Here is a 23,278-nt window from a genome sequence, read left to right as displayed (position 1 = left end):
GCTTCCTCTGATACATGTGCAGTCGCCAGCCGCTTCTTTTCACCTGACAGCGAGGTGTTTCACCGGGAGGACGTAGCGTGTGGGAGGATCACGCTATTCACATGCTATTCCCCCCGGTACCCCTTCCCCCCGAACAGGCACCCCGACCGACCAGAGGAGGCGCTAGTGCAGCAACCAGGACTCCACCGGCTTCCCACTCGCAAAGACGGCCAATTGTGTCTGTAGGAACGACCAAGCCGCTGTGAGTACCGGATCTACTTGTCCTACCGGATGTGCTCGGCTCGGGGTCCACGACTACAGATGAAGTTAAACTCTCACAACAATCATTTTCAAAAAAAGTAAGGCTCATGTTTATGAGAAATGGTGCTGCAACACTTGCATCATGATTACTGAATGTTTGTATGATTCATATTTTTTTATGTATTAATGTTCCCAAACGTCTGATAACATCAGTAGCTTGTTAGCTAAAACTGTCGGACATTTTGGGCATGTTAATCCCACATGCCCGACGTACAGCCAACCACAATGCGTGCCCGAGCCGATCTTGTAGGTGAGCAGATCTTACACCCACACCGGAAGTACCGCTGTCGAGAATTGAACCCGGGTCTCCATGGTGGTTGGGGACAAGGGAGCTGGAAGGTGGGTGCTGAGGGTGCTGCAGCACCCCCTGCTGGCAAGAAATGGGATTTTCGAAATTGTTGGATTTGGCTGTCTTGTGTTTATACAGTACCACCAACAAAATGCATTAAAAAACAGTTTGTGCTTCCCAGCTCTAATCTTATTTCATACGCTCTCTCTTCAAAAGTGTTTGATTTTCCATAATAATAATAATAAGTTCAGTGTTTATGCCTGTGTTGCTGTCTGTTGTAGTGTAAAACGACTAAAGGGAGAGCAGGTGCTTACATGAAAGTGAGTGAGAAAAGGAGAAGATACTGAATAATGACATCACAACAGTATAATCCTAATGTTAATTTAAAATTAAATATTCTTCTAAATATGGATGAAAGTCCAAAAAACGTCAAATTTTCTTCGGTGCACAGTCCCTTCCTTACAGCACCCCCTACCTAAAAGTACTTCCAGTGCCACTGGTTGGGGAGGAGTGCTTTTACCTCTACAATACCCAGATGCCAGCAGCTGGATAACTATCTTCTTTAAGGTTAGGTGACGGCCAGTCTTTAAGAAATCCCATGCAATGATCTTGGTCTAAATCATGGTGGGCATCCAAACATCCAAAGAAACTTTTGAACTGTTGAGGGGTGCAGCACCATCATGTAGTGCTGGTAAGACCGACATGTATAGCGTTGAAATTGGAATTTGAATCTCTCAATGATGATTGAGGCACAAATGTTCAATTTATTGATGTACGCAACGTGGGTTTAATCAACAAGGTTAGGGTTAGGGTTAGGGTTAACCCTAACCCTAACCCTATAGGTCATAGACCTCCCCATGTCTGTCACCACCAGCACAACCAGCAGGTCACAGACTGACGCATGTCTGTCACCACCAGCACAACCAGCAGGTCATCCTGACCCATGACTGTCACCACCAGCACAACCAGCAGGTCATAGACTGACCCAAGACTGTCACCACCAGCACAACCAGCAGGTCATAGACTGACCTTATTCCAAAGTATGGAATAAGAACTTGCACCTACTGTCTGATTCTCTGTCTTTATCTCTATACAAAAAGAGACTTAAAATTATTCTAATATTGAATAGAAATTGCATTGAATTATCCAGTTTCTACATACTCTTGAAATATTGAATCTATCTTGAACCTCTCAACATAGTGCTGTTTTTGTCTTTGTTTTTTGTTCGAATCATTTTACATTCTTTTTTACATTTCATATTTCTTTGTATACATTTTATTTTCTGTTTAACCTGTTTGCTTTTAAAATGTGCTAATAAACAAACAAACAAACAAACAAACAAACAAACTGACCCATGACAAATGTCTGTCACCACCAGCACAAGCAGCGTTCCTTTGAATCTTACGAGTCTGGAGCATAATGGCTCATTTATACTCCATTTTCATACGTAAATAGATGGATCTGTTTCAAACGTTATTATAGTCACTGGCCACATACTTCCATGCGTCTTTCACGTTGGTATCATGTTAAGCAATACATTCACCAGTGGGCAGTAGAGAGTCAAATGTACAGTATGAGTGTGTGTGTGTGGTTTTGCTCTGTTTCATGCGTATCCGTAAGCTTTCAGAGGACAGACAGAAAACGCACAAAATTAACGCAGAGTACAGACAGAAGGCTCTGTCCGTCTCCGTCTCCGTCTTTAACGTAGAGTATAATTGGGCCTTAAATGAACACTTGCCATCGTTTCTTTTCTGGCACCTGCTCTGAAATCCCCTCCTGGAAAATGCAACGTTAGAAATTCAGGACATAGCCAGTAATGTAAAAACAGCCATGCTTGACGAAGTGTCTGACTGGGCTACTGCCACATGAGAGCATTTGCCAACACTGGCTTTTAAATAGGTTCTTCTTTCTATCTGAGATCAAACTATCTCATGCTCTCCCTCTCGCTCTATCATCATGTGGATCTTTAGACACAGTGGAGGCAGGAAAGAAATGTAACAGCTTATAGCAGTAAATAAATAAGTTCAGTTACAGTCAATTCAAAACGATGCAGGCAAAGGACTGCTGCACACATACCAAGGAAATCTCAGATTCATTTTGGATTTAGAGAACTTTCAGAGAACAATGCGTTTTAAATGGCATTTAGTTAGGCATGAGTATGATAGGGTGCACATAATTTGGGCTGCTACTTGGTACCAGATATGTCTGCAGTCAGAGTAGAGTCGTAATTATCAATGACAACATTTCCATAACTCAAAATACAGGTATATTTCACTCTAGTGAAAATCGACTACTTAGCATTGCAAATGTAAACAGGCATTTTACAGCCTCAAAACACCCATAAAACAATATGTCTGTCACATAAAAAAGGTAAAGCAATACAAGTATAATAAAAAACAAAAACCATTACAGTTTAAAGTGGGGGGGGAGCCACAAATAAAAACAAACCTAATCAGGATGTAAAGTACTGTAGCCTCGATGGAGGGACAGCATTTCAACATACTGTAATTTGGGGCTGAGCAGCTTTGTGGTTGTGATCCAAAACATGGACATGGAGACTCCAACTTGAACGGTCGTGTACCCGACACAGGAACAAGCATATGGCACCATTTGACAAACACACAGTATCGCTGTTGTCCCAAACATTTTTGGAATACATGATATGAACAATGAAACATCTGCACTGGCCTTCATCACTGCCATCATCAGTGATCAAATCCACCCCCACATTGAAGCGTTAGTGTTAGTAAATGTGCTTTCAGCATCAGTGTATGTACTGTAATGCACATGCACAGATACAGGCTACAGTGCTGAGCTGACCAAAGAAAGCACAAATGCACGCCCATGACAGTGGGTACGGCACATGTTTGAATAGTAATTACTGAGGAATCATGCACCAGTGGTAATATCCCATCGTTTAGTAAACAGTGTTGCTCTTGCCCTGTGTCTGATGTGTCCACTACAATCCCACTGCTTTGCTTTGCTCTGATGTGGGAGTGAATGCATAATTGAAATTAATATTCTTTAGACGATGCAGACCAGATTTGAGTGGTAAAAAAAAAATAAACATAGCTGAAACTTCTACCTCTAAGACAAACTGCAGAGTGGAAAATAAATGGTAGTATTTTCTCCCCCACCAGCCCCACAATTCAAAGCTTTCAAAAGTCAATATCCACGCTTGGCAGTTCAGACAGAGATGAAGATGAGGTGCGAGTGGTATAAAGTGCTGCATTGTGGGGTGGGCCTGAAGCACCAAATGACATCAATCGAGAAGGTCTGCATCTTCACGCGCCGAGTGTATGGGGGAATGACATCTTAAAGCAGTGCCAAGAGGCCATCACAAGCCAACTGCAACCACGCAGTTAGCCATTTTATTCAGAAATAAACACAGCAGCAGCATCAGGCGCTGAGGCTAGAAATGACATACGTGCAGACTCGTGTGTTTGTCAGTTGACTACTGATGAGCAGAACATTGGCTTCACAACACTCGCTTCCCGTTGCCCGAGGAGGCACCCTGAGCAAAGTCAGTTGCAACGGGAATTCAAATGTATAAGAGGTGTGAGCACTGATGTAGCTCATTAAAGTGAAGGCCATTATAGTTATGAATGAATGCGCAGTGGCCAGCCTGCCGGGGTTGCTAACAGACTCACGCCTTCACTAAACTCTGCCAATGGATATACCGTCTGGGTTCTGGCACAAATTATCAGGTCAACGGGCAACTATTTGACCTACATGTACAAGGAAAATATAAAGCAATGATGAAGGAAGCCATATTGTATTGATTGGTGAATGCATTTTCCCCTCTGTGTGCAATTGGCTAACTGTCAGACCCCTGCACATCACTGGGAGCACAAATATGACCTTCCTTCTTTGATGCTCGCCTATTGCGCCGCATAGCCTTGAAACCCCCATTGGGACTCCATGCCTGAAATACATTCAGCGACGATGCAATTGGCAAACTGTAGTCCCAACGCGAATTACAAGGACTATAAGCAAAGGTGGTCATGACAACTTAATCAGGGAATGAATGGATTTGGTAAACCGTCTTGCTCAAGAGATGGCATATTGTGGTAAGCTGTAACAGATGTTTGAGAATTCTGTCCAATGCTTCCCAGCGAAAGAAAAGACAGTTAATCCACTCTCTCCACGCTTTTATCTTTACTATCAGAAGCATTTATGTATTTACATTTATGCAAATGAATAGAAAAGAAACAATGGCATGAATGTGATTATGAAGCTCAATCGACCATTAGTTATCACTGATGGTGCTTCCTTGGCAGCTTCCGTTGGAAGCTATTTGTTTTCTCTTCAGGGTTTGGCCCTTAGTCGGCTATTATGTAATTTGTAACAATCCTTCACTCCTGTCTTATTTACTTTCATACATCGCAGGTTCATTTGAAGCTGAAGAAAGGGAATTAAGAGATGACTGTGACAAATCTGCATGCACTAATTAAAATCAGCAGCTCTTGAGTTTTGTGTTCAAATCACATCGTCTATTCTGAGTTTGCCTTCAGTTACTAAACTCAAGAGCAAATTTTAAAATGTTGATGAAAAGCAATATTAAAGCAGGCCTGTGCATTTGAAGTTGAAAAACCATGTCGTTCCCGATGTTCCCTTGTTGAGAGATTTAATTGATTTTATCTTGCATATTTTATTATGCAGTTTGAGGTTTCTTTCAACTATGTTTGTCTGATTTACTTTCACACAATGAAACGCTTTTCCATTGTTGAGACATTTCAGAACATTTTATGATGTAAATGGCCTGCCTTTATATAGTGCTTTTCTATTCTACTGACCACTCAAAGCGCTTTACAACGTACGCAGGGTGCTGGCACAGCCATCGAGAGCAATTTGGGGTTCAGTATCTTGCCTGAGGACACTTCAACCTGTGGACTGGAGGAGCCGGCGATCGAACCACCGACCTGATTAGTGGACGACCCACTCTACCTCTCCTGAGCCACAGCCACCCATGTGTGCATGAATGCTAAAGCTACATAATGAAAAAAGATATACAGTATATATATAAACAGTATTCAGGTCGATTGTTGTCAGAGTAGGTTAGTAGGTTTTTGTAGGTTAGTAGGTTTTAGCTTTTTAATACGTCAATGTCTCATCAATAAATCACCCGGGGCCAGACACAGCTCTCACTTGCTATACATATTCATGGTTGAATTCAACTTTGTAGTAACATTGATTAGGTCTGATAAGGACAATGCAGTTGGGCCTTGTCCCAGAGTGCATTCAGATGACAAGATATATAAGAATAATTTCACCTTTTGTATATTTTATCCTTTTGCCCTATAGCTAGAACAGCTGTTTTTATACTACATCTGAACATTTTCTGTCCCCCAAATGCGACTGTAGAATTAGTCCAGTAACCTATTCTGCATTGTACAGCGTTGTGTAGTAAATTGTGAATTATTTAGAAGAGTTGGGGGTGTCTGTGACAGCACCCTGCATGTTATCTGGGCATAATAGGCCTACTACATATATTTTCTAGTTGAGAACCAACACCATTCCCTCATTTGTATGCAAAAACCAACCAACCTATGAGTTCAAAGCCAGTCTCCTAGGCAGTGGAGCAGCTTTCACATCTTAACATCACTGACTAGACGTCACTAGAGCCTTGATCATGTACTGTAGCTACTAGCTGTGGAAGAGTTGTTCTTGCTTAGCAATACAGATTGGACTTTCTCCGGCGATGCGAATAACATTTGAACTCCCTAAACTGAGTTCCATTTCTCTTAAGTGAAAAATCATATCTTATCTCAGTATATCAGTATATCAACAAATTTGAGAAGCAAAATATCAAATATGACAGGGGAATAAATGATAATGACACTTTTCTTTATTTCAATCACGGATTTCCAGTCCAGTCCAGGATGAGGACGCCCCTGCCTAGCACAGTCCCGCTGGTGCCTGAAAGGAGGAGGAAGGAGAGGAAAGAGCGATGCCACTGGCTCACAGATGGTGCAGGGCAGAGTACCTGTAAAGGTGGGCCAGTTGCGATGACCCTATCGTATTTTGCATATGTATATCAACAAATTTGAGAAGCAAAATATCAAATATGACAGGGGAATAAATGATAATGACACTTTTCTTTATTTCAATCACGGATTTATTGGAAAAAATAAACACAATGTGCGTCATAAGCTATACACTGAAGGTCAAATAATATTAGAGACATATATAAGACATATAATACAGTAATCCAGTGCATCTGTTGCCCATGTAGCAACAGCCAATTTTACAAATATTTACATCTTTGTCTTTCTGCATTTGGTCCACATCTCAATTACCTTTTCGACACAGTTTATTAAAAAATAGTTGCAACCTCCAATGCAGTAGCCACTGTTACAATATTTGGACTCTGCTTGCAGGTGTCACCACCTCCAACCTTCCGCTGCTGCTGAGGGAAGTAGGATGGGAGGGTCGCGGTCCTGGAGAAGGTCTGCATGGCGCTCCTGGATGTGGGGCGACTTGTGCCGTATCCAGAGTCTTTCCAAGAGTGGGGGTAGGCATGGGGACTGTGGAAGACTGGCGCTGGGGAAAAGCCTATTGTGTACGCGTTGTCTCCGCTGGCTCTGAAGCTCTGGGTTGGTACCATGCAGTAAGTGCCTTGCCAATCCCCAGATGAGGCGTTTGCAGCAATGGATGAACCTGAAATTGGATGGAAACATAATTATAAGGGGGAGACAGGTTATGGTTAAAATCAGTATTAAGATGTTATGATACAGTCATTTATCGGTCATATCATTGCGATGATTATGATGGTGTTTTACTTTCAATGTCAAAACACTCACTCTTTGGCCCAGGCTGGAAGGTGCTGAAGTTCTTCTTGCCTCCATCACCGCTGATGTCAGAGTCGCTGTCATTGAAGTCGCTGTCCCCCTTGCCGCTGTCCTTCACGCTCAACTGGTCAGTGACACCGACGCCACTGTGAATACAATCAGCACATATATATGAGCCACTGCTGCACCGCTGGAGTTTGATTATTGATGTTGTCTTTTTTTTTTCCACGTATGAGGCCTGTCTGCTGCGCCTGCTACCCATCCATGCTCGCTCCACAGGCATTTAAATTAAATGTAGGCACAGTGCATGTTAAGTACCCTGTGTGCAGACAGTGTTGACTGTGAATAAAGCATGTCCTATCTGAGAGAGAGAGAGAGAGAGAGAGAAAGAGAGAGAGAGAGAGAGAGAGAGAGAGAGAGAGAGAGAGTGAGAGAGAGAGAGAGAGAGAGAGGGAGAAATCACTAGTGTTCTTACCTCACTTGCACGCAGAATTTGTCACCTTGCCACACAGATGTTGGCTGGAAATGCTTGGAGGGCAGGAACATCTAAGGGAACAGACACAATGACAGCAGGGAGCTTAGTTTCCATTTCTGGCACTAAGATCAAGGCAGCCCTTGGGAACATCACATGCATATTAAAATAAATAAATAAAATACTGCAGCAGTTGACTCACCTTTGTCTCCGAGTCCCCGCTCCTCTCCTCATACAGGCAGGGATCATCCAGGGATGAAGCGGTCCGCTCGTGGAAGAAACCTTGCTGGCCACCATATATGTTTGGTTCTGTGGAGTTGAGCATGGGAACGGGCCTGCTGTCAAACAGGCCGTGAGTGGCTTCTCTCTTGGAGCCGTGGTTTGTCTCCCCGCGGTTCAGCTTGCATGTGACAACAACAATCACTATGGCAATCAGCAATAATGCACAGCCCCCACTGAGCATAATGATGACTATTAGTGAGCCATCCAAGCTGGAGTTTTCCTCGTCACTTGACCGTAACACAATTACAACTTGGTCTTCGGAGGGCTCTGTGTCTGAAACAACAAACCTAATTGTGGCGCTAGTGGAGAGGGGGGACCTGCCATTGTCACTCACAGCTATTTTCATTTCTAATACGTCTCCAATTTCAGCTGCCAGCCATTGTTTTAAGGCAATCTCTCCAGTGTCTTTGTTCATTGCAAAAAGCGTCGGATCACCTTGCACAATTCGGTAAGAGAGCTCTCCATTCACTCCCTCGTCCTCGTCTTTGGCCTCCACGCGAAGGGCCAGGTACCCCACAGGTGCGTCGTAAGGCAGAGAGATGTCAGCGGAGTCATCTTGAAGGACGGGGAAAGTCAAATATGGGTAGTTGTCATTTTGATCGACCACTCTGATCCTGATTGTAGACGTGCTCGACTGTGGAGGGGAGCCTTTGTCTTCGGCTTGGATGATCAGTTCAATCTGCTGAAGAGTCTCATAATCAAAAGATCTTAAAGTATACAGTGACCCTGAGAGTGAATCAATGGAAACATATGTGGACAGAGGGGCTCCTGATACCTCTGAATCTATGAGTTTGTAGGACACTTTGGCATTCTTTCCCATGTCCGGATCACGGGCAACAACAGTGGTCACATAGGAACCTGGGATATTATTTTCCATGACTGAAACTTCATAAACTGCCTTACTGAAGAGAGGGGCGTTGTCGTTCTCGTCTGTCACACGGATAGTGTACTGTCTGACCGTTTTGAAAGGAGGGCTTCCCAGGTCCTCTGCCACCACAGTCAGGTTATACTCCGGGATCCTCTCTCTGTCTAAGGTGGTCGTTGTGACGATCATGAACGTGTCCCCGTAGGCCTCCTGGAGTTTGAAATGCTCGTGACCGTGGAGGCTGGTGCGCACGTAGCCGTTGGAACCGGAGTCGCCATCCGAGGTGCTGATGAGAGCCACAAAGCTCTCTGCGGCCGCCGCCTCAGTGATGTAGGCCACCCCGTCACTGGACGAGGTCATCGGCTTGATGCGGATTTCTGGCGCGTTGTCGTTCACGTCCACAACGTCTACCACGACTCTGCAGGTGGATGGGAGGGAGTGCTCGCCCGAGTCGGAGGCTTTGATGTTCAGCTCGTAGGATCTCCTCTTCTCAAAGTCAACCGACGCCTTTAAGGTGACGTCGCCGGTATACGGGTCGACGTGGAAATGGCGTACCGCTTCTGATGATGTCCCGACAAACGCATATGTCACCTATAGAATAGAACAGGATAGATTTCGAACATGTTAAAAAAGAGATACGTTATCAAAACAAAACAAATACACATTATACACATCAAATTCTCAATAAACAGAAAAAATAATAATAATTGTTACATGGAGTAAGAAGAAGTACATCTTATTTAGTCCTATCCCTTTTCTAAACTTAAGCCATAAGCGTAATGTTTGTACTTTGTAGTCCAACTATCCACCAGTGTCCATCATACACAACTATAAAGTATCTTATACTTTAGGCTACATATAGGTTAGTATACTTTATATTAGGCTATACTTTAGGTAGGCCTATAGGCTACCATATTACACTATTTATTTTATACTTAATTATTACTATAGGCTACTTGCAGTTGCAGCTATATAGCCTAGCTACTATATAGCCTACTTAACTGTACATAGCCTTTAGCCTACACAGCCTAGCAAAACGGTGCACACCGTTTTCAGAATGAACACAACTCTGGTTTCTGCTCAGCACCACGGACAGCACCATTCGCCTGGTATGACACGTTTTGAACATTGTCATTCATGTAGCCTAATAATATCATTTCGTTTGATGTGGTTTTGTGGTCTGTTTGCCACGTTTCCATAATTCTCTAATTCTTCTTTGCATCTTTTTAAATACATACCTCCCCGTTGACGCCATCATCAGGGTCAAAAGCGTGCACTTTGATGACGCGGTGTCCCACTGGAGAATCCTCCGTCAGCTCAACTTTCAGCGCGGTGTGTTCAAACGTCGGGCTGTTGTCGTTAAAGTCCAACACTTTGATGTTCACGGTCATGGAGCCGGACTTGGGTGGCACTCCGCCGTCAGCGGCAGTCACTTGGACCGTGTAGGAGTCTTCAACCTCTCGGTCCAGCTGTTTCACCAGGACCAGCTCAGCATACTTCATCCCGTCTTCTCTGTCGCGCACCTCAACAACGAAATGGCTGGAGGGGGATATGTTGTAGCTCTGAATGTAGTTCTCACCCACATCCTGGTCGAGAGCGAGTTCTAGTGGGAATCTCGAGTGCAGCGGGACGTTTTCCAAAATCTCCAGGTGCGTCTCGTTGCGCAGAAACACGGGGAAATGGTCATTGATGTCCTTGACCTCGATCTCGACGTGGATGAGCTGAAACTTTTCGTTGGAGAAGGCCACGATGTCGAAGGTGATAAAGCAACGCGGAGACCTGGGGCAGAGTTGCTCTCGATCGATGCTTTCCCCGACAGTCAAAAGCCCGTCAATCTCCCTCATTAGAATCACAGACGCGTTTGTCTCCTGCATGAAGCGGAAAGACGTCTCGGGGTCATCGGCTGGATCTATCTTTAGGTCCTGGGACAAATGTCCGATCTCCGTCCCCGGCGCATCCTCTTCATAGGTGAAATACCTTGTAGTTGTGCACTGAACAGTGCAGATCAACAAAACAAGCACCGCACACACTCTAATCTTACGACATCCCATTTTCAATGGCTATAGTGTAATGCCAAAAAGAGTCATAAATGATGCAAACATGCAACGAGTTATATAGCCTATATATGTCAGGTCGAATCACAACTGGTTTCAGCACTGACTTTGCTGTTGGACTATAAGCCCTGGTCTATGCAAATAGGTTGCCCCATTGACCAATGGCCTTCCAGTGGTCCAGCAAACGGGAAACGTTTGTCTCTGCAGCAAATTGCTGTTGCCCCCGAGTTGTGTGCAAATGGCTCTTCAGACAAACTGATTGCAGATCTTTAATCAGGATGATAATGATGTTAATTACCTAAAGAAATCTGCACATTGGCTAATCAATTGACTCTATAGAAGTCTGGAGTTACATTTCAATAGGACCACATCACATCAGAGGCACTGGAAGCCATGCTACCTGTTGAAAGCTTGAGAGATTGAATAGGTTACACAACCACACAGTCCAATAGTTAATAAATTATGCAGCAATTGCTGTGATAAGAGACACAGATGCAAAGAAAAATATGTGCAGGAGTCATACGGGGTCAACACAGCAGCAATCATTATGTGCACTCACTGTAGGCTAATGGTGTAGTAGTAGTAGAATGTAGATAAGGCAAAATGTATATTCTTACTAGTTCTATGTGCTCCTTTTTGTGCTATACATTTGGATAAAAATGTAGGGAGAAGTGGTAGAAAATACAAAGTAGTTTGGATTAGAAATGATCCTTTTGTAGAGACACATACAAAAGGAAAGCACATTATTATACTATCACACTAAATAGGAAATAGGATCCCATCTATGTATGACACATATCCTCATTTGACATGTAGGCTAAAAGAAACCTAGAATCAAGAAAATGTCCATTTACAATTAATTTCCTCTATTTAGTCTAGTCCATGCTGAACATTATGTTTTAGCACAACACAGCAGCATAGCATATAGGCCTACTTGAGTTGGTACAAGCTGTAAGTAGGTTAAGTATATTGCTGGGTATTATTGGGTGTCTTAATTGATGACCGTTTATCATTTAAAATTCATGTTGATTGCCTTTAAAGAAAAGTTGGAGCTGGGAGTCTTTTAAAGAAATGAGTCCTGGTTCCCCCAATAATTCCAGGAAAAGATTGGCTGCAGCCACATTTTGCCTTTGCTTGATGATGGTGATGTCTGATGTGCTATTATGAATTCCTGGGCTCAGTGTTTGTGCAGGTTGGACACTGTCTATCATGGATGGTGCACTGGCTTATTACTGGATGTAAAACACACCTATCATTGCTGCCTGACTGTGTGACAGAGCAAATTTGCCATCTCTGCCATGTGCAGACTTAGCCACCGGTGCACTTTTATTTACAAGTCTATATTGTTGTTTCACTTCCATCTTACTCGTGTGTTCATTATATCACCTTGGAGAATAGGGACCTGTACAAACCGTCTGTCCCTAACATTCATGTGAGCTTAAGGCTTTTGTGCTTTCTGCTCCTTCTGCATGGAATTTGTTGCAGGATGATTTGGGTCTGTTTGCGTTCATTTCAATGGGAGAATTCAAGTCATAAATGAAGGTGCCGGAGATTAGCTCTATTGGGCAGTGTGTCTTCTTTGATTCATCTCAAAATAAGTTATTTGTAAGTTTATAATGCTGTTTTTTTTATTGTTTATTTGCATACATTTGATTATTGTGGTGTTTTGGAACTTTGAATACTCCAGCAAGGCCATACTGTAGTCTGAACTTGAATAAATATCGAATGGCACCAATTCAACAATGCTGTTATAAAACACATGGATTGTCGTGACCGTCATTGGTGTATAGCAAGTTAGCAACGGTCTCTGTCTGTGACTAGTGTGTGATCAGTGACCCCCCCCCCCCCCCCCCCCCACACACACACACACACACACACACACACACACACACAGCATCACTACAAGCATCAGTGCTAACAAAAGACCATATAAGTCCTATCAACCAGACTTTTGTCAACCATATGGGTGATAAGCTTGTGTTGATTAAGAGGCGTCTGTTTTCTTCAAAGAGCTCTTCACACCTCAGCACAAGGTTTCTGTCAGAGACCAAAGAGGACCCAAACAGGAAGGTGTTAAATAGCACACACAGTCACTGTGTCACCTGGAACTTGTCAGTCAGCTAGAGGTGATAAAGCTTTGTGATGCCCTATTTAAAGTGTCACACAAGCTCAATTTTGCTGTTATAAAATACAGAGAAAGTGAAAATTGATTTTTTTTTTGTCTGGATGAGGTGGTCCGCTGTTGTTGGCAAGAGCTACACTGTTGACGAAGAACAATAATAAACTGCTGAGACAACTCACAGCTGAGTGGGGCTATGTTTTATGTATTACAAAACTTGGAACCCACTTCGGTTTGATTACATTACATCAGAGGTGGGCACTTAGTGATTGTTCTCAGATCTACTAGACACCCAATCAACAAGTGATTTTGCTAAATCCTATTACGCCAATCTGCCTGAAATAGTTTTTTTTTTTAGTTAAGGACTTCTATTACATTTTCTGCCGCCTTCACTTGTACTGACCCAGTTTAGGAGTGAGGAGTATCCTGCTGTGTAGTGTAGAAGCACAAAAATATGAATTATTTCTAAATATCCCTCACAATTGAATTATATCTTGACTACTTGTATTGATATATATTTTTTTATCTAATGCTGTAAATAAGCCACGCTGAAAATAAGAACATTGAGCTAACATTAGGGGAGGATTAAAACGTAACTCAAGATATTTTCCTAGCATTAGCCAGACACACAAAGCCTGCAGCACAGTGGCCCCATGCTGAGGAAATCCAGGATTTTATGGCTACGAGGAGTCAGAATTATTAACCAAATTAGTTGTTTGCCACTAAGAGGATTAAGGTTTAATCTTATCAAACGTCTCACGCCTTTACCACTTTGTGGAGCCACAATTTTCAAGGTCAGGTTACGTTACCAACCAGACAACAGCAGATGAAAATATTTAAATTCATATCTAAAATGAAGGCACAGATGAACATAACAATTAAAATAGCTGCTTGGGTTGCATGCCGATCGGTCCATTTGCTACTTTCTTCATGCAGTCTACTTTAAGTGGTAGCTAATCGCCATATGATATAAATGTAAAACATAATCTACCAATTTTCCAAAGTCTTTTTTCTAATCAATCCATCACTGCTAGGTCACCAAAGGTATCAAAGCTCGCCTAATAGAGACGATACTTGTTTGTCACTAAAGTCAGGTGATGAATGCCGAATGTGACTTGATGAAGACGTGTGTGGTGACAGGAGTAGAGCATTAGGGCAGATGAATGGCTTCGGCCATCTGTTCTCGTACTGAGGTGATCTTAATTGATGGTCAGAATATTCTTCATCTTGACTTGGCAGTCAACATCACAGTAATCACAACAACACTGGTCAGAAATCAGTCTGGTGTCAGTCTTCTATAGTTAACCACCATGCAGGGCCATTTGAGGACAGTTTGAGCGCTGGCAGCAAAGCATCTCTCCTCCCTCATGTGCCAGCAGGTAGCAGCCAGGGGAAGCTTTTGGTGATGGTGACACTGGGAGCAGTAATCCTGGCATATGCCGCTGGGAACAAATGTCTCAAAAGACCACCTTTTGGATAATAGCGAGGCACCCACGGTTAGAAAACTGCCAGCCTGTTTTAATTTTCCTCATTTTCCATGCAGTCCTCAGATATCTCAGTAAAAAAAAAAAATCTGTTGTGAGAAAGCCATATTAATGTGTTTAATATTGTCTAGGTTGTACTATCTGATTTTGCCAGGCTTGGTGAGCATCCCTCATAGACCATATCAGTTGTAGTGAGCAACAGCTGAATTGAGAAAATATGATTATTTTCATGCACATGTTTTGATTACAATAGGTACTTTAACTAAGGGAAGATATATTGATCACTATTCAGAATATGCTGTCTAGTATTGGTCATTTCGATAGGTGCAGACTTATAATGGACGGCTAAAGAATAACATCCAGACATTTCCCAGCCATCCTCTTGCGTTTCCTCATCTCACTTTAACCTTAGGCGCTCTAATAAACTGGGGGGTATACATGTCACTGCTCTGACCGTGAGGGTCATGTGGAGAGTTTAATCTAGGCCATTTGGGCTGTCTGAACGGCAGATAAAACAAGATTATCCCGTGCTCGGCGCTGGTCCTCGGTGAGACAAGAGGGTGGAAGCATGTGAGCAACAGCTGTGGAGGTGCCAGCTACTCAGACTGGCTCTGGTCCCTGTTGCTTTTGGCACCTCCCATAGTGCTACAGCAGCAGATAACCCCCCCAATCACAGCACCTCCTCACAGCTCTCCAACTGATTACAACTGGCCAAATGTTTAGCATACTGTCCCTACTCACACATTGCATTCTGTCACAATATGCTCATAAATAGCTTGAAGTCACAGGGGTACTTTGATGTTATTAGCGCTGCTTTGTTTTTCTTCTGCTTTGCCTCAGCTCTCTGCATTCAGATCATTTCAGGAGGGATGAAATCTCCTTTGGAGCCCCTGAATTCAGGACATGTGAAGGAAAACTTAAGATATTTGTAAAACAAAGATCAATTATGGTAATAAAATGCACACCATAAGAAATTCATGAAATGCTCTTACTATTTTACGATACATTAATTAGTCTATTAGGGCCAAGCATGAATAATGCAGGGGCTTGACTGTAATTAGATCTCGGCGGACGTTACATATGTTTCAAACAAATCCAGAACATTAATATGGATGCATTGTAAACATGTTTCGAGCGTTTCTTCATGCTCGCCACAAAAGGCGTGTGTCTATTGAGACATTTTGGAGAGAGCGATTTTGTTGAAATCTCCTGAAACCTGGGAGAGATCAAAAGAGGTATTAGTATTCTGAGACAAATCATATTTGGCTGAGGTTCCTGTACCCCCGCTCGACTCCAACCATTCCCCACTGTGGAACTAACGCTTGCTGCCTCACAATCATGCCAGCAACAACAGTTGCTAGCTGCACGCCATTATGCATAAGCATTTTGAATCCGCTTTGACCATATGTACAAAAAAAGGTATGCTAACTGCTGTACGTATGCATATCAACATGGGTCTAAGCCTCTTTTTCATGATAAATCTGATCACCCAGTGAATAAATATTCAGGGTCCAAAATAAGCACTAGCCAGCAGCCAAATGCTGGTATAATATGAAAGTGGCTGGTATATTTGCTTCACTCACCAGCCAAAAAAACACAATGGTAATCTATTGAGTGGCAGGTCAAATTTGAACATTCACTAGCCATTTGGCCGGTGGACAAAAAAAGTAAATTTTGGACCCTGCCTATCTTACCAACCTGATGCATTTATAACAAAATGCCAGAATAACAATCGCCGTGACAAAAAGGAAAACAAACACTGGAAAATCATTTTAATAAGGGGAGTCCACCCTCAAAGTCTGGATTGAAACCAGGGATGAGAGTGCCATCTACAGGTGGAAACATTACCACGTTGGCATCATCCATTGACATGGAAGCAATAACACAATCCTCCAAGCATGTGCACTTTTATACAGTATACATTTCACCCACAGCCACCAATCAATAGCCCTCTCACTAATGAATGATGAATAAACATTTAAAGCTTCTGTTGGAGGGAACATCTGCTCCTCCTGTCCTGACAGAGGCTGGGGCAGGCTAAGTAAATTGATACTATAGCAACCTGAAATTGTGTGCTGCTAAACACATCCCCTGCTTCTACTGTGGTGTGAGAGAGACCTTGCTGTGTGCGTTTTACTTTCTGTTTCTGCTCAAGGAGTCCACTACACGTTTCACTCCAATTATGATGACTACTTTATATTCCGTGCTTCTTATTGAATTTCACCACCTCAAGCTACATGGACGAGGAGCCTGGACATCAGTGCACGTTTGGTTTCTTTTGACCTCCAGTTATGTTCTTTAGAGTATTGATTGCAGGCACATATTTTACTTGACATATCCCTATCCAACTTTCACTTTGATCCTCGCTTCCTCGGTCTCCGCTGAACTGGTCATTGTAGATACTGGAGCAAATCCAATGTGTTTTCAATGTGTCTACGCGTGATGTTCATACTTGCAATTCAGATTCCTGTGGCTTGTTGGCAGTTACTATATCAGACGGGGTAAATCAGAATTTTCTTGGTCGTCCAGGCTGTGAATAAATTTTATTCTCTGTGGGGATGGTTATATTATTCAAAGCAGGGAAGATAAAGTATAGCTTGCATGCACGTGTCTCTGTGTGTGTTTTTATGGGTGCGGTGTATGTGTGTGAGATTATGTGTGTCGGCACGTGTGTGTGTGTGTGTGTGTGTGTGTGTGTGTGTGTGTGTGTGTGTGTGTGTGTGTGTGTGTGTGTGTGTGTGTGTGTACGTGTGTGTGTGTGTGTGCGTGCGCACGCGCCGCGCGTGTGTGTGTACGTGAATGTTAATTTGTGTCTTTTCAAGGAGCAGGTTCCTCTCCGCCTCCTTGAATATTATTTCACATCTCCATATTCCCATCCTAGAATGCTGCCTCCTTGAAGCAATTTCCTCTCAGCCATTATCTGATGGGTGAGAGCTGCTTCCCATTGGCAGCGGGGGCAGATGACACTTGGGCTGGGGAAGAGCTGGCTGTTAAACGTGGGACTGGCTCCTTACCAAGCCCCAGTCTGCCTGGTCTTGACAGCCCCCACAGGGCCGGCCACTGGGGGCAGACTGTTGGGCCAACTGGCCACTGAGGGGTGTAATCACTCCCTCTGACATATTTGGCACAAGCTATCCATTTGCTCGACAACAGAAAAAAGGCCTATGTGATCGCTTGCTTAATCCTGTTTGGCCAGGAGATGGCAACATTGAGGTGGGAGATACACGCTGGACACATTTAAACCTTGTTATGGGTTTCATAGCATGAGAAGCTACAGGGAGATAGAATTCAAAAGTCATGGAAGTTTTTGGAGTTTAAATCAACTGACAGCGACTAGAGCTCATTCCTCTTAATGAGGCCCGTGATGATTTTCTATATTTTTGTCCAAATTCATAGATAACAAGTTGTTTATAAGGCAATGGTAAAATATTGGTTGCTGAACCCAAAAACAACACAAATTCCCCTTACATTTTCCCATGTCTTTACACCAAATAGTTTAAAAATCAGGAATGCAGAAATGGCAACAAATTGCACAGTAGAGAATTCCTAGTGTGTGTGTGTGTGTGTGTGTGTGTGTGTGTGTGTGTGTGAGTGGAGCAGAGAGCTCATCAGCTTAGAGGCTGTTTTGTTTCCCTGCTGTGTGCCGAGTGCCGAGTGCAGAGGCGAGTTCAGGGATTCCAATCTGGCCGTGGAGTCCTGCGGAGCGCCGAATGTTTGGAGTGTGCTCGGTGATAGCAGACTCCATTACGAGGCTGAGTCTCAGGGTAGGCGGCCATTGTGCCGGCAAGCCACGAGGTTAATCAGATCCGCGCTCCATTATGAATGCGAGTTATTTCTAAAGGGCTCTATGAATAGAATACTGTAAGCTCTCGTCAAAATGAATATCAACTCTGATAAAGAAGAGTGTTGCTGTACATATAAAGAGATTCACTGTCCTTCAGAGCAAAACCAAATGAGTGTTTTATGGAGGCTTACTTATTAATTATCTGAGATTAAGAACTTCTCTTTCCAGCTCGGCAGCTATATTTCCCATGTCTGCTTTGTTTGCTGTCAAGGGCAAATGAGCTTAATTGATTTTGAAAGTATTAAATTAATTTCATATTGCGGTTCAGTGATATAGGATTGCACAAGTCGGGTAGTAGTGTGGAATCAGTTTTTCCCCGCTGCTTAAAATCAGGGTAAAGATTAAACCATAGGCAATTCCTCCTTTAAAGGACGGCTTTCCCGTGGGGAATATGAATATATATAAAATCTCACGCCCCTAAGGTTTTCGAATCCGTTGAAATTTTTGAAATTGGTTGTTCACAGCCAGAGCTATCAACTAAAATCCACTCTGTGTGGGGGGGCGTGGTGGAGGGGAGGGGCGGGTGCGGGGACCCGAAATCCTACACTTCCCACAATGCACTGGGCTCGCGTGGCCTTCGAGTCCACGCCCACCCCTCAGGCATTTGGCTGATATCAAACTCCAGTAGGTGGCGGTAATGCACATATATGCTTGCCAACCGCCATAAAAGTCAAAGAAGAAGAAGAAGAAGAAGAAGGCTTCAACATAAAAACATTTAGTAGAACAAGAAAAAAAAAAAATGCCTCCAAATTGCACCAAATTTAAACGGTAGTATATATGTCGGGAGATGTCTTCATAAAAAAAAATTCATGCATTTTAAGGCATTTTACGCGCATCTGATGTTGTAACTATTTCATGTAAAAAAATCAAAAATCAAAATCAATGCTCAGCGTTGATTTCGTAACTTCAACCCACCTTCTACTAGATGTAAAATTTGACGAGCTTTCCAATGCCGCCAGTCCCGTGTCTGAAGGTGCTTCCGTTCCCGAGATATGGTTCTTTGCAAGGAGCTATGGGGAGCTAACAATAGCTAGCTTAGTCTATGCGGTGAAAAAAGATGGCTGTCTTTTGTTTTGGTACAAGAGTTGTGAAGGGGGCGTGGAGGACCTCTAGAGGCGGGACCATGGCCCACAAACTTGTAGTTCATAGGTGCTCGACTTCCGCAAGGCGGACTTGGCCCATCTGACGTAAAACGCGTCGGCTGGGCCAAAAAATATGTGAGAGATGGTTGATAGCTCTGGCTGTGAACAACCAATTTCAAAAATTTCAACGGATTCGAAAACCTTAGGGGCGTGAGATTTTATATATATTCATATTCCCCACGGGAAAGCCGTCCTTTAACAGACTTTAAAAGCACACTTTTAGGCTTTGGAATTATCGTCTGTACTTTGTATTCTTATCCTGTGCATTTTCCATTTTGCATGTCTTGTAGCATAGTTGTTGCTATATTGGTTTTCTTATTATGTTGGTATATTGGGTTGCTAGCATGGTTCCAGGCTGGATGCTGGAATGCAATGTTGATCCTTTTTTTAGGTGTTCTGGGCCAAAGTAAACAATACATTGGTGAAGGCAGGTGCCCACTTGATAACCCCTGTGACATACCTGCACTCACACACTCAACCCTGCACCATCTAGATTAACCTCAACCCTGCACCATCTAGATTAACCTCAACCCTGCACCATCTAGATTAACCTCAACCCTGCACCATCTAGATTAGCCTCAACCCTGCACCATCTAGATTAGCCTCAACTCTGCACCATCTAGATTAGCCTCAACCCTGCACCATCTAGATTAGCCTAAACCCTGCACCATCTAGATTAGCCTCAACCCTGCACCATCTAGATTAGCCTCAACCCTGCACCATCTAGATTAACCTCAACCCTGCACCATCTAGATTAGCCTCAACTCTGCACCATCTAGATTAGCCTCAACCCTGCACCATCTAGATTAGCCTAAACTCTGCACCATCTAGATTAGCTTCAACCCTGCACCATCTAGATTAGCCTCAACCCTGCACCATCTATGTTGTTTGGCACTAGCCATAGTCTTAATCATGCTGTATCTTCTCAATTAGCCATTCACTTTACTGATGGGTCTCCACTTACTAATGTCGACAAATTTAAATACTTGGGACTTTGGATTGATTCAGAATTTTCTTTTAGGCCTCATATTGATTTCATTAGAAATAAAATAAATGCTAGTCTTAGAATTCTATATCAATCATCTAATTGTTTTACTCTCAAAGTGAGAAAACGTATTGTTCAACAGCTTTTATTTCCCATTATTGATTATGGGGATATCATTTATCAGAATACCTCAGATACTCATCTGCAGTCTTTAAATGTAGTTTTTAATAATATTTGTAGATTTGTTCTGAGGTGTCCTTACCGCACACATCATTGCTTCATGTATGATTCACTTAACTGGCAACCACTTCACTCTAGGAGACATTTTCATTGGTTACTCTTTGTTTTCAAATGCATTCACTTTAACTATCCGTCATACCTAAAACAGCTTTTAGTTCCATTTAGATCATCTTATTCACTTAGGCATACTCAACAACCATTTTTTATTGTCCCTAAAATCTCTAAACAAATTGGGAGACAAGCTTTTAAATTCAAAGCACCATCAGACTGGAATAATTTGCCTGACTCATTTAGATCAATTACTTCTTTTCATATCTTCAAGACTTCATTGTTTGTTTTTCTTAAATCAAGTTGTTCTTGTTTTTGATTGTCTGTTATTCTATGTCTAGTATATGTCTATATAATATAGTCTATACTTAACTATGTGGGAAAGCCTCGTTTGTATTGATGTCTGTATAGATTAATTGATGCTTGGGATGGTGGGAGAGCATTTATGTGTGTATTTGTTAATTGTTTCGTTGAATGTTACCTTTGTTTTGTATTCCTGAAATGTTTCATGTATTGTGTTCGAGGACCCTCTCGTAAACGAGATGCTGCATCTCAAGGGGCTTATCCTCAGACAAAATAAAAATTTCGATATATTAGCCTCAACTCTGCACCATCTAGATTAGCTTCAACCCTGCACCATCTAGATTAGCCTCAACCCTGCACCATCTAGATTAGCTTCAACCCTGCACCATCTAGATTAGCCTCAACTCTGCACCATCTAGATTAGCCTCAACCCTGCACCATCTAGATTAGCTTCAACCCTGCACCATCTAGATTAGCCTCAACTCTGCACCATCTAGATTAGCCTCAACCCTGCACCATCTAGATTAGCTTCAACCCTGCACCATCTAGATTAGCCTCAACCCTGCACCATCTAGATTAGCTTCAACTCTGCACCATCTAGATTAGCCTCAACTCTGCACCATCTAGATTAGCCTAAACTCTGCAGCACCTAGATTAGCCGGCCGGTGAATGGTGCTGTCTGTGTGATGCTCCTGTAGATGTATGGCAGCACAGCCTGATGTCCTCTACTCGGTAACCATGTGTGGGCCAGTACATCATTCTTTTGACATCTGAATCGGGCTTCTCTATGAAGGCTCGCCCTCGATTGTGGCACAAAGCATTGTTGCATCATATCCTGTTTATTGGTAAATGTTTTATTGCTTTATCATCTTTATTTACAGTATTTGTTCCTGTTCTTGCCTTGTTTTGATAAGTGCTCTATAAATAAAGGCTATTGTAAAGGCTATTATAAGATGATGTCCTTTTGGGACGTAAAACTTTCACCATGAATCACAATCCAACTCACAATGGACTCTGTCTAAGTATAACAGTAAATAAAGATGACAAAAAGCTATGACTATGGGAAAAATCCATACAGGAGATTCAGGGGTATGACATCAGGTATACATTTTCTAACTGTGATTTAGAGGGCAATAAAAGTATGCTTGATGGAGGCGTCTGGGTGTAGAGGTAAAAGCACTCGCCTAGCCTAGGAGAACCCAGCCCCCACGTGACCTGCTCTCAGAGTTCCCAGTCACTAGCGTAGTAACTGAGAACAGGCCTGACTGAGAGCAGGTCACGTGGAGGCTGGGTTCACCCAGGCTAGCACTCGCCCACAATGGCGGAGAACCGGGTTCAATTCCCGGTAGCAGTACCTCCGGCTTGGTCAGATGTTCCTATAGAGCAGTGGTTCTCAAACGTTTTGAGCCACGACCCCCAAAAAACTTTAGGCTGGGGTTCGCGACCCCGCCTCCTGCCACTACCCAACCCAACAACAGTGCGCACGCATTCACACACTGATTTCACTCACTCACTGAAATTGTTTTTATAGTTTATATAGCTTTATAATATCTTAAATCGTTGGTATGGGAGATTTAATCATCAATGGATTTTTTTTATTTATTTTTTACAATCATCCCGCGACCCCCCAAAATAATCTCACGACCCCCTGGGGGGTCCCGACCCCCAGGTTGAGAACCACTGCTATAGAGACAATTGGCCGTGTTTGCGGGTGGGAAGCCGATGGGGATGAGTCCTGGCCACTGCAATAGTGCCTCCTCTGGTTGGTCGGGGCGCCTTTTCTGTTCGGGAGGGAAACTGGGAGGATGAGCGTGATCCTCCCACACGCAGTGTGACGTGCACTCCACGTACAATGACTACTATTATTGAATGCCCATTTTTTTTAAATATGAAAACACGTTTATGTCATATAAGTGCTCATAGCAAGTGCCTCTTATTGTATTTACCTCAAGCTTCCTGAATCATGTGGTGTATTGTCCCATTACTCTTGCCGTAACTGAACGCAGTGTGTTCTGGGTATCTTGGATGTTGTGCTGTTTGCTAAATAAATGGTCAAGTCA

The 23,278-nt window shown here is 43.0% G+C and overlaps 1 protein-coding gene across 1 annotated transcript; it reads right to left on the bottom strand.

The window, feature by feature from the left end:
• Positions 1-6,905: 6,905 nt before the first annotated feature.
• LOC310777898 (protocadherin 8) lies at positions 6,906-11,050 on the bottom strand (the record flags this gene model as incomplete). Its single annotated transcript, XM_083638244.1, has 5 exons — positions 6,906-7,249; positions 7,393-7,526; positions 7,856-7,926; positions 8,055-9,590; positions 10,238-11,050. The coding sequence occupies 5 exons, from the start codon at positions 11,048-11,050 to the stop codon at positions 6,906-6,908; spliced, it is 2,898 nt and encodes a 965-aa protein (XP_083494370.1).
• Between the last annotated feature and the right edge of the window lie 12,228 nt (positions 11,051-23,278).

This window comes from Poromitra crassiceps (genome assembly GCF_964638095.1).
Source record: "Poromitra crassiceps genome assembly, chromosome: 6".
Classification (NCBI taxonomy): Eukaryota; Metazoa; Chordata; class Actinopteri; order Beryciformes; family Melamphaidae; genus Poromitra; species Poromitra crassiceps.
The sequence above is the reverse complement of the archived record's forward strand: the minus strand, read 5'-3'. Positions and strand labels throughout refer to the sequence as shown.